General features: G+C 27.4%; 1 protein-coding gene across 1 annotated transcript in view; it reads right to left on the bottom strand.

Annotated features, from left to right (window-relative positions):
- Window positions 1-398: 398 nt before the first annotated feature.
- Window positions 399-12,349, bottom strand: part of LOC111682317 (neural-cadherin) — a 68,326-nt gene continuing 56,375 nt past the window's right edge. Inside the window, exons 8-12 of the mRNA XM_046949323.1 lie at window positions 11,618-11,863; window positions 8,557-8,795; window positions 4,182-4,394; window positions 3,813-3,983; window positions 399-947 (exon numbers count right to left, since the gene is read on the bottom strand). Of these exons, the coding sequence (XP_046805279.1) occupies window positions 829-947; window positions 3,813-3,983; window positions 4,182-4,394; window positions 8,557-8,795; window positions 11,618-11,863 (988 nt within the window). The 3' untranslated portion in view covers window positions 399-828. The remainder of the gene's footprint in view (window positions 948-3,812; window positions 3,984-4,181; window positions 4,395-8,556; window positions 8,796-11,617; window positions 11,864-12,349) is intronic.

The raw sequence follows: 12,349 nt of genomic DNA, 5'->3' as shown, positions 1-12,349 counted from the left end.
AATTATATTTTTTACTTATAAAGTAGAGACTTTGGTTTTTTATTTATCCATTAAATTCTAAACATAGTTTTCATTTTTAAATTTTTTAACTTTATCTTTAAGTTATTTTTTTTTTTGCTTCATTTCCATTTCGAAAATTAAATGCTAAATGAGTGAATGTTTATTTGTATGTATGATTTGCTTTTTGTGTTTGTATTTATATATTTATGTAGGTGTTAGTATATGTATGTTTTGATGTATAAACGAGTATGTATGTGGTAGTATTTTACAAATGTAATTGGATTTTGTTTGGTTGAAATGTAGATTTTTTTATTAATTTTTTTTTCTTTATTTTTTACTTTCCTTTTAGTCTGAAAACGACTTAAATCTTTGGTAGTGATGTTTATTTTCTTTTTAAATTTTTTTGTTAGTTATGTTTTAAGGTTTTAATTTCGAAATTATTTCTTATTCATGTTTGGTTTCGAATTTCCTTTTACTTATTTCCGTTTCCTTGGTTGTTTTCTTCTTCTTAAAGCTTGCTTAGCAATCTTAAATTGTTTTTCTTTTATATTTAGTTAGTTTTTGTTTTGTGTTGTTCGTATGTCTTGTTATGGAGTTTTTTGCTTTTTGGTTTCTTCTTTAGATTAATTTTCGTTTAATGAAATTTTTTCATTTTTTTTATTTTAGAATTTAAATTTTTAATTGTTTCATTTCTTTCTTCATTTGTTTCGCCTTCATTTTGTGGGATTAATTCAATTTTATTTAGTTACTGTTGTCTTTGTTTCTCGCTTTTTTTTTCTATGTGTGTGGTAGTAGTTTGTTTGTTTTTTTTTCTCTCTGTGTACTCACTTACAATTCTAAATCGGTAGTATGATTGTTAGCATCGGGTCCATACATATTGGCTAGTTTATCGAATCTGGGTCCCCAGGCTCCTAAATAGTCATACTCTTGACATTCATCGTCAGTACCTGTTGCGTAAAAAAATTATAATATCAGATATTAAAGAAGTTTGTTATTATTCAGTGTTTTTCAATATTCACAGTTCATTTATAATAATTTCAATAAAATTAATATTTTATTATTTTTTACAAAAAAATGTAGCATACTTCGAGGGGTTTATTCTTCAAACTATATTGTTAAAAAATTATAAATCTTTATTTTTTTTAACACTAAAAATATTTTTTCATTTCTATAGAATAGTGATGTTTTAATTGAATTGAAAACTTTCTGCTTTGTAGCATTCCCAAAAGTATGCAACATTTTTTAAAACATAAATTTTATTAAATAACTGTGAATCCTATAACAAAAAGAAAACATACACTTAATATAATATTTAGGAAAATGCAAAAAATTTACTTCACAAAATTATAAAAATATGTATATGCTCCATTTAATTTATGTACTTTTTTTTAAATTTGATTACACCCAATATTCGGCTGTATTAGAGTGTAGTCTTAGGCGTAGGCCTGTAATTTTAAACAAACAAATATTTAATTGTAGTAAAAAGTTTGTATATATATTTACAAATCGCTACAAAATATTACACTAGATAGACTAGCCTTAGCCGGATACCAAATTTCTTTGTTAAGTGCTTATTATTGGCTTACTAGAGATTTATAGAAATGATTTTACTTTAAATTTTTTTCATAAAATATTTATAGATTTGTGATTAAGCTGTAATAAGGGGAAAATTGTGCAGATTCTTGTACTACTAGAATTAAGAGCTACTATTTCCAGAAAGATTTTAACAATAAAACTAAACGATCGATATTAAATTTTACTTAAGGATCTGATTAATTTTTTTGCCAAACACTTCATTTATTAGGAACATATTTTATGATATCAGATCAGCTTGATCTATTTTATTATTCTCCTTATATAAAGTGATATTGTTTAATTTGTAACCAAATTATTCCTGCACTCTGACAAAGAGAGAAACAGATTTAGTCTCTGAATACCCATTCAAACGTTCTACTTGCTCTAAATGACCTTATCACATTAAGGCATGACCCTCGAAAACATTGTCAAATTTTGATGAAATCTCTTAAAATCAAGATATTTCGAGGAGAACACGTCAGCGGAGTCTACCTCAAAGATTAGAATATCTCTTAAGAAGCCCCGAAAAACAAGGAAGAAAATTATATCGGGGCTAGGTGAAATAATTTACCGATATTTACCATTTTTTAAGATGCTTCGTCTCCGGTACCACAAAAAAATCTTCATTAAATTATCTTTAAAATTTGATTATAAGTTTTCGGGAGGTTCAGTTGTATGGGAGCTAGGTGAAATAATGGTCCGATCTTAACAAACAACAGGCTTCGTTCCTGCGACAATGGAAGAACATGTACCGAATTTAATTAAATTATCTTTAAAATTGCGATCTGTAGTTTGATAACAACATTTACATGGACGGTAAGATAGACATAGCAATCAACTCAGAAAATTATTCTGAGCCCATTTGTATACTTTAAGGTGGGTATAGGACCAATATTATTGTGCGTTACAAACATCATCATAAACCCAATATACCCTCCCCACCAAAATGGTGTAGGGCATAAAAAGTGGGCCACATAAGTGCTTCAAACGCAAACACTAAAAGAGAGCATGATGCTGATGAATTTGGCTTCTCACCAATGTGTTGGCATCCTAAGGATCCTGGTAAATAGTAAACCTTCTCCCTAGGACGGCGTATACTGCAAATCTGTAGAAGTCAAAATGCTGAGTCGGCCGCTAAATAATGAGATGTCATTTACAGAAAAGAATAACTTTATGAAACTTTATTTGTAATAGGTATCGACCAGAAATCCATGGTTAGTTTTGCCAACAGGCTTAAAGAATTATGACGACTTGATTGAAACTCTAGTCATGCTATTGAAATATATAAGATGATGTTATAGCAGATATGCCATGGCTCAGGTACACTAATTGGAAAAGTTAACGGCAAGCAGTCTGAGCTAGGAGTCTTTATTTCGGAATACCAGACGTTAATGTTTTCAAACCAAAATTTTTCGATGGAAGTGTAAAAGAGGACCGAAAACGATAATTGTATGGATCTTATGTAATAATTTGTATCAGATTTACTGAGATATCGAGATGTATGTTAAAATATTTTGAATGTAAGAGCGGAACAGATAGGTTTTGTCATGTCATAGTATACACAAAAAATATATAATAAATGAATGATAGTGTGATTATGGACATTTTTCAAATACTTCATAATGACGCCAGATCAATTCTTTACATAAATTTAATTTAGGCTATCCGTGAACCTAGTTGTCATAGCAAAATGTTTTATTTAATTTTCTTATAAATATTTTAAAAGTCTATTATGTAAATGTTTGATAATGGTTATGAAGTAAACCTTTTTACATATATATCGATCATGTTTGATAAAAAAACAGTAAAAGCGTGTTCGAAGGATATCGCAGGATATCGCAGGATAATATCCTTTTTAGCATTTAGTAACATGTAATTCTAAAAAATAACGTATTTTTCTTTGGAAATAACTATTTACTGTAGTTTTGGATTCAAAATAACGCTCTAAATCGAGAAATATGTAAAAAAAATATCTGGGGACACCTGTGTTCCGTGTACTTGAAAGGGTTAAAATCACTTTTATGATGTTAATTATGGGGATTTAAACTATATATGTATGTATGTATATCAAATTACAACTAAACTGATAAACTACTTTTTGAACTAAACATTACGAATATTGAGTGCAATTTATTTTCATTTTCAAAAATTTTTATGTTGGAAGCATAATAAAAAAAACTAAAACTAAAGATTATAATTTAATTGATAAACAAACCAAACAAATTATAAAAACTTACCCGAAGCTAACGAACTTAATGAACCGGCTGTACTGCCACCGCCCTCATAAGCATAATTGCGTAAATCATCAAAAGGCGGGGCATTGGGATCACCATCAGCACGTTTTTTATGCTCCTCAATAAACATGCCCACATTGGGCTCTTGGCCAGGCATTAATGTCATAACAGGATCTATATGCAAAGAAAAATAATATAAAAATACCACATGTCATATAATTTTTTTTCCATATAAACTAATTTAAATAAAAGTTTGTTTAAACAACAAACTTATTAGCACAACTTATTGACCTTAATTTTGCATGTGTGTGTGTGCTTTATAAAAATATACAGGAAAAAAAAACTATGAATTTTTAATACTTTCATACTTACACATTATTGGCATTTTCATTGTGGCCAATTCGGGTGGCATGGGACCACCAATGGGTATCTGCAACGGTGTTATATCAAAGGCAGTCATATCATCTTCACCGCCACCCTCGTCATCATAGTTAATGATATTTTCGCGTACATCATCATCTGGTCCAGGATATTTAATATGCGCCTCACGACGACGATTATACACAACAAATACCAACACCAGAACTGTATGAATTTATATAACGCGTACGTGAAAATATACGTGTAGAAAAAAAAATAAATAACGAAAAAATATAAAAAAGAAAAAAATATGAATTAATATTATTATGTAAATTTTGTAGAAAAATAAAGTTATCTGCTTTAGTAAACTATTATACATATTAAATTTATATTAAAAAATACCCTGAAAAAGAAAACTACTTGCGCTTTATTATCTGCAAGGGAAAAATTGTTATAGTAAACATTTTTGTATACATACAATTTTTATTATTTATTATAATGTTTTTTTTTTTTTTTTTTGCTTTACCAACTTAATATGATTAAATTAACATGCAAGTGTTATAATAAAATAGAAATATAATTTGTATTTATATTTGTGTGTTTAAGCTTAAAAGTAGACAATGTTTTGTATAAATATAGAAAAGTAAGTTAGAGTTTATGCTGTTTAAAGCCTTTTGTTGAAAAGTTAAAAGTCGGTAATGCTAAACTCATGTGGCTTAACATTAAGATTTTTCAAAAATAATAAAAACTAAATTCTAATTTAAAATTAAAAATTGTAAAAAAATTAATAAATATTTTAAAGTAATTTAAGAATATAACAGTCCGACAATAAGAAACCCTTCCAACTTTAACATAACTGTAGTCCAACCAGAAGAGAACTAGAACAGAACTAGAACAGAACTAGAACAGAACTAGAACAGAACTAGAACAGAACTAGAACAGAACTAGAACAGAACTAGAACAGAACTAGAACAGAACTAGAACAGAACTAGAACAGAACTAGAACAGAACTAGAAAAGAACTAGAACAGAACTAGAACAGAACTAGAACAGAACTAGAACAGAACTAGAACAGGACTATAACTGAACTAAAAATTTTAAACAATTATTTTGTTTAATATATTTTCAAAAGTTTTCAACTATTGAGTATTATTACAATATGACAGTAAATATTAATACCTTTATAAATTTGAGGATATCTACAACAATTTTATTTCATTTCAAAAGAAAAATTTAAAATTTTACAAACGCTTGTCTTTGAAAAGTTATGCAATACAACGATGAATTAACTTCAGAAATTCTAAAAGTCCTTAATTTAAACTATCAAGAGTGCTCAATTTAAAGCAAAATTAAAAACTTATTGTAAAAAAAATTTTTCATGTTAAACGAAAATGTTAACAAAACGAAGACAAATTTTTTGCATTTGATTGGAAAAATCATAAGTATTTTGAATGAATACTTTGACTTGCTAAAATTGTAGCTAAAGGTAAATAAACATAAACTAGAAAAACTAAAATGTGCAACAAACTCTTAGAAGTTCATAGAAATGAAGCTTAAAATCATTTAATAGAAAATTTATGTAGATTATGGCAATTTTTGAAACAAAAAATATATAAAATAATTAATTATTCATTTTTTCTTTAATACTTACAGGAAAACTATTTTGAGAATTTGCCAATAGTTGAAGGAAAATGAAACAAAAGTTTTTTTGTCTTACTTGCTGGTTATGTTAAAAGTTGGAAAAGTAAGGCATACTTTTTGCCAAAATATAATTTTAACAAAGTTCATTTTTAACAAAAATTACATTAACAATTTATATTTCGAAGACTATTTCTAAAAGATTGGTAGTTTTTTTTAAAACTTAAAAGTGCCTGTTTTTTATAGCTTAACTGTTCAACAAGTCATGGAAAATATAGTTGTAAACAGTTTAAAATGTTTAATTTATAAGAAATTTTCCCTACAATCTTGGAGCTGTTAAAAGTCTAATAAACTTCAAAATATTTTTGTTCAACATTTTATATTTAACAATAACTTTCGTTGTCTATTTTAGGGCTTTGTTTTTAACAAATTTAGCCTTGATTCATTAGCTTAAGTCAAAGTCAAATGTAAAAGTTATTTGAATTTATTTAAATTATTTAGACGTTTTGCTACATTCTTTGTTTTGTATAAAATTAATACATTTATTCATTTTGACATTAAAACTTTAAAGTATGCGTTACATAAACCTACTTACATAAACCTACTTTCAAAATAAGTTTTAAAACTTTCTCTTTTATAGAATTCATTTATTATCTATTGAAATGCGTATATTTCAACGTTGTGATATGTATTTACAACATGTTTATCGCTTTTTGTAATGCGCAATAAAACAATTTAATATTAATTTAATTTATATTTTTTTTTTTTTTTGTCAACGAAATTTATTTAAAAAAAAAAAATTTATGTTTGTCTGCATCATTTTACAGTTGAGTTATGCGTTGAATCAAGGTTTGAATTATTTTTTTTTTTTTTTTGATAGGAATTAAGTAATATTTGCTATATATGTAAAATGGATTGGAAAATTAGATTTTGTACTTTTTTTAGTGCAATCTTATATTAAAAACTGTTTATACGCTAAGTATGTATTTCTTTAGAAGTATGTATTTCCGAAGTACTAGTCACAGTCCTTCTAAATTAGTAATATCTGGGTAAAATATTGCTTTATTTTATATTATCGTTTTTTACAAAAGCACCTTTTAAAGACAACTTTTTTAATAAAGACTTTTTACAATAAAAAAATTGCAAAAGATTATACATATATTTTGTTATAAAACACTATATATCTTTGTAAATATAAAATATTGGAAAAAATATTATCTTTATAATTATTTCTGCCTCATTATGTATGTGAAGCAAAAATACACAGTTTTTTTTTTCAACTTGTGGCATGATGCTTTTTCTCTCTATATTTCAGCTGAAAACTTTATTTTCTTATATATTTTTGTTGATTGCTGACGTTGTTGTTTTTGTTGTAATTTTAAATAAGTTTTTAATATTGTTAAGCTTAAACTGTTAAAAATTAATTAACGAAATTGTGAAAGGGTTAACAAAAAAAAAAAAAAAAGATATATAAATAAAAATATTCAACGATATAAAATAAAGTGTTCGAGTAGTCAAAGCGTATTTCACGCTGCACTTTACATATTTCAATTAATGAGCTTTAAAGGACAACGTAAAGCCACGCATACGTATGCATATTAAAATACACACAGATACATAACACTTAAACGAAACGAGTAATATTCCAGCAGTTTAACAAGAGGACTTTATGGCCATTTTGAGCAACATGTTTATATACATTTGGATAAATGAACATGAATGTACAAAATACATTCACTACTTTAATGTCCTCAAGTAATCAAGCGGTGGTCAGGTTATTCCATAATAAATACACACAGATACTTATAAAAATATGCACAGATAGATGTTATAATACACAGATACATCAAGCTTAAATGAAATAGTAGCAATTTTACAAGAGATCAATGCATCCTTTTAGGACAACATGTTTATATACATTAAGATACATTAACAAGTATCTACAAAAAGTAATCTTGCAAGTGGTTAATAGTCACTCCTTCATATCTATTTTTAAGAATTGGTCATTTGTATACGAAGATAATTGCAACCTGAAGTTTAATAAATGCTGTTTAAATAATTCTGTAACTAAAGCTAACTTAAAATAAAATGTGATTTTGCTGATACGCATCAGTCATCCCAAACTGTAGGGTTCATAATAAATATTAAAATTTAACATGTTGCAAAAGTACGATGTTGTATTGTGTGGCATAATTGCAATAAACTTGAAGGAGTCGTCTTGATTATTTTATTTTTAACGTTGTTTTTATACTGCTGAAAAGTTATTAAAATGAAAATGAGAAATCATTAATGATTGCAATAAAAATAATTAAATTATATTAAATTTTTGGTATTAAATCATTGTATGATTTAAAATTAATTTTGAAAGAAGCACTAATAAAACTCTTTATAAGCAATATATTAATTAAAATTTATTTAAAAATTCCTACAGGCTTTTTAAAGGGATTTTTTTATAATCATATAAATATAGAAAAGTATAAAATGAACATATTTCAAATATGATAATTGCACAGTTTTGAAAAATACCAAGAAAAAATCCTAACAATAAAAAATCAAAAGAACTTTAAAAAATTAAATTTCCTTCTCACTTAATCTCTTAATATCAACAAAACATTGTCAACTTTTAGGCGTTTAACAAATAATCACTATTTATAATTATAATTGATTAAATAACTTACCTTCTTTTATACTTAAATCTACTGTAAATGTTACTCCCAAATAATAAACTATAAATAAATATAAATACTTACGTATCAATGTTGCTGAACACAAAACAAGAGCAATTATAAAATCACGTGACGGTGTCAATACACCCGATGCCAATAATTCCAATTCACAATGCATACCCGTAAAGCCCATCGGACATTGACATTCATATTTTTTGGGCGGATGATAGTCACGACAACGACCACCATTGCGACAAGGAAATAGTAAACATTCATTGTCATTGACACATGTACTGCCAGAGATTTTGAAACCAGCAGGACATCTATGTTTATGTACACATGATATTGATGTTGCATACAAAAGATATACGATTGAAATAAACATTTAAGTGGATAAAGTTTGATTTGATTTTTATGTTTTCCTTATGCATTTTGATTCGTTTTTCGTTTTCACTAAACACGTTTTTATAAAGCTTTGAAAGCTAAATATATTGAATGAAATTGCCTATTATAGTGGCATGAAATTTATGTATATTTTTATAAATTTGCAAAAAATATTAAATGTTAACGTATAACGATTTTCTGCTATAGATTTGTATATTTTAATAATCCTAAAAGCACATCAGCATTTAACAAGTAAGAGTGTTATATTCGGCTATGTCGAATATACCCACCATCAAACCTCGTTTGACTCAAATGAAAATAACTTATGTCAAACTTCATCTGTAAGCGTTAAAGTAATTTTCTGAAGGGAACCTTATATAGGGGGATATGGTAAATTATGGGTCGATCCTCATAAAATTTCGTAGACAGAACTTGGTTCGTATTAAATTTATTTGCGTCGAATTTCATCGCTACACTCATATTTTTAAGTCATTAATGAGCATTGCAGCAATTTTTTGAAGGGGACCCTATATGGGGGGTAGGGTCAATCAAGGACCGATCCTCATAAAATTTTTTAGATCGATTTTAAGTTACTTATGCCGAATTTCTAGTATTTTTAGCAGGTAGTGAGAGTTAATGTAATTTTCTGAAGCGGTCCTTATATAGGGGGTGAAGTCAATTATGGACCGATCATCATAAAATTTTGGATCATAAGAAACGTACTTATGTCGAATTTTTGCAGCTATACTCGTATTGTTAATCAAGTTATGACTTTTAAAGCTGCTTTTCGAGGGGTCACTTGTATGGGGGCTATCCGAAAACGTGGACCGATATTGCCCGATTTCAATACCAAACAAACCTTACATATAAGAAATATATATATGAAATTGCAATCCCCTAGCTCTCTCCATCGTGCTTTCAACTGACAGACAGACGGAGAGACATGGCTAGATCGTCTTAAAATTTAATGAGGACCTAGAATATAAGTATATATACTTTTGTGGGTATATGACCAGTAATTCAATGCGTTACAAATGTAATGACATAATCAATATACCCTATCTTTTTTGATGGTGGTACTAAAAATGTAATATTTGATCACTTCTCTGGAAAAAAATTAACTATTTGAATTGGGACATTCAGCCGATTAAACAAATATCCTAAATGCTTTTTAATACACTTAGATTTCTTTTTACCTACCTTATACTATTTCATCTGTTTAAGCAAAATTTTTATACAATTATTAAAAAATCAATATTAAAACACAAACGGATAATAACGTAGGAATTTATTATCATCTACATATGTAGTAATTTTAACAAAACGCCTTAAATTCAATTTCAGAACAGAAAAGAAATTCAATTTCATACAGTCTCCATTCTAGTTCAGTTCTAGTTCAGTTCTAGTTCAGTTCTAGTTCAGTTCTAGTTCAGTTCTAGTTCAGTTCTAGTTCAGTTCTAGTTCAGTTCTAGTTCAGTTTTAGTTCAGTTCTAGTTCAGTTCTAGTTCAGTTCTAGTTCAGTTCTAGTTCAGTTCTAGTTCAGTTCTAGTTCAGTTCTAGTTCAGTTCTAGTTCAGTTCTAGTTCAGTTCTAGTTCAATTCTAGTTCATTTCTTGTTCAGTTCTAGTTCAGTTCTAGTCCAGTTCTAGTTCAGTTTTAGGTTAGTTTTTGTACAGCTTTCCGATTTTTTAGTCTAGTGAACTTGGCCCACTAGTTTTTTATTAATATTTAGCTCTGATTCATATACACTAATTCTAAACTAATATATTATATTAATGATTATTATGCTCAGAATGCTAACGATAAAAGGATATGATATACGATAAGAATAAAACTTAACAAAACAGTCTATGAATCACTACAATTATGTCCAATCATGATATTGAAAATGGAAAAACAAATAATTAAATTAAATTTTGAATTCGTTTTTTATGATGATAAATGACTTTAACTTCGACTAAATGCATAAATATTTTCATTCTATAAAATGGAAAAATGACATGCAAAAAATAATGTTTTATTTAATAAAAGTTAAATAAATATACAATATATGAGAGAGAAAGAGATACATATTTGCTAAAGGATGCTAATTGTGGCGCTTAAATAAAAGTAGGACACGATTTTAATGCATGGATAAATGAATGATTGAATCAGATGATGAATGTTTTTGGTCTATTACACGAATTTTGTTTAATAATGAATTGAATGAATGGTTAAATGATTATGATGATAAATTTCAATTAGATTATTTTTTGATTGGTTTGTATAAAAAGCTAATAGTGCAAATTATAAGGGAAACAAATTAAATTTGGTGTTTTTATTTATTAAAAGCTAATATTTGCGCTAAACACCAATACCAACACACATATAAAAGAAACAATATGGAAAATACATACACATGAATAAAAACTAAACACATTGAATTGGGGATTTGAAAGGATTCAAACAAAAATGTATGAATAGAAATGTAGACAAAAAGAGAAGATTCATTGTTGGGATATAAAAAAAATATCATTTACAAATTCAAATTAGCATACTTATAGAACTGGTTACTTGACCCAAATACTCGTTACATTTTAAAATTATAACAATTTTCATAAAGTATGCTATATTTTTTGTTTTCTTCCCCATTTATATATTTTGGTAATTAAACAAACGTTCTCTTCTCTTTCTGCTTCAGATATTAATATGTAAATGTACACGTATGAGCGCTAGTAGTTTTCTTTTCAATTCATATGTATTATTTAAAATCTTCATTATGCTCACTTAATATGATCAGCAAGCAGACTAATATTGCTGCTAATGCTCCCATGCTTAATTTTAACGTTTGTCCTTCTTGCACCAATTCACAATTTTCGCCCCAGAAACCATCGGGACATATACAACGATAACGCAGTCTTGGCTCTAGATTTATACATGTTGCCCCATTTAAACAGGGCAAATCCAAACATTCATTACGATCCATACAACCTTTAGCATCCGGTGACATAACACGTCCTTCGCCGCAACTATTTAAACGATGTGATGACATTGTTTAATAAACAGTAGTTAACAGTACATACGAATCATTGAGTTAAGAGAGAAAAACAAATAGAACGACACATTTTTAAAAATGATTAAATAATAAATTTTAGTGAAATTTGTCGATATTGAATAGGCAAATTTGTTTAAACGACAAATAATACAAAAACAACACATGAAACACATTTAATGACTAAATCACAAAAAAATAAATTTGAAAATTTCGGACTGTACAAAATAATTAGTAAAAATAATGATCATTGATTTTTGATTTTAATCATGAGAGAAAATGATTCGCTTAAATAAAAATGAAGCTTAACTTAAATGTCCTCAAATAAAAATATCGTTCAGTTCTAGTTCAGTTCAGTTCAGTTCTAGTTCAGTTCAGTTCTAGTTCAGTTCTACTTCAGTTCTAGTTCAGTTCTAGTTCAGTTCTAGTTCAGTTCTAGTTCAGTTCTAGTTCAGTTCTAGTT

The sequence above is a fragment of the Lucilia cuprina genome, chromosome 2 (assembly GCF_022045245.1).
Source record: "Lucilia cuprina isolate Lc7/37 chromosome 2, ASM2204524v1, whole genome shotgun sequence".
NCBI classification, from domain to species: Eukaryota; Metazoa; Arthropoda; class Insecta; order Diptera; family Calliphoridae; genus Lucilia; species Lucilia cuprina.
This window is presented reverse-complemented; position numbering and strand designations above follow the sequence as displayed.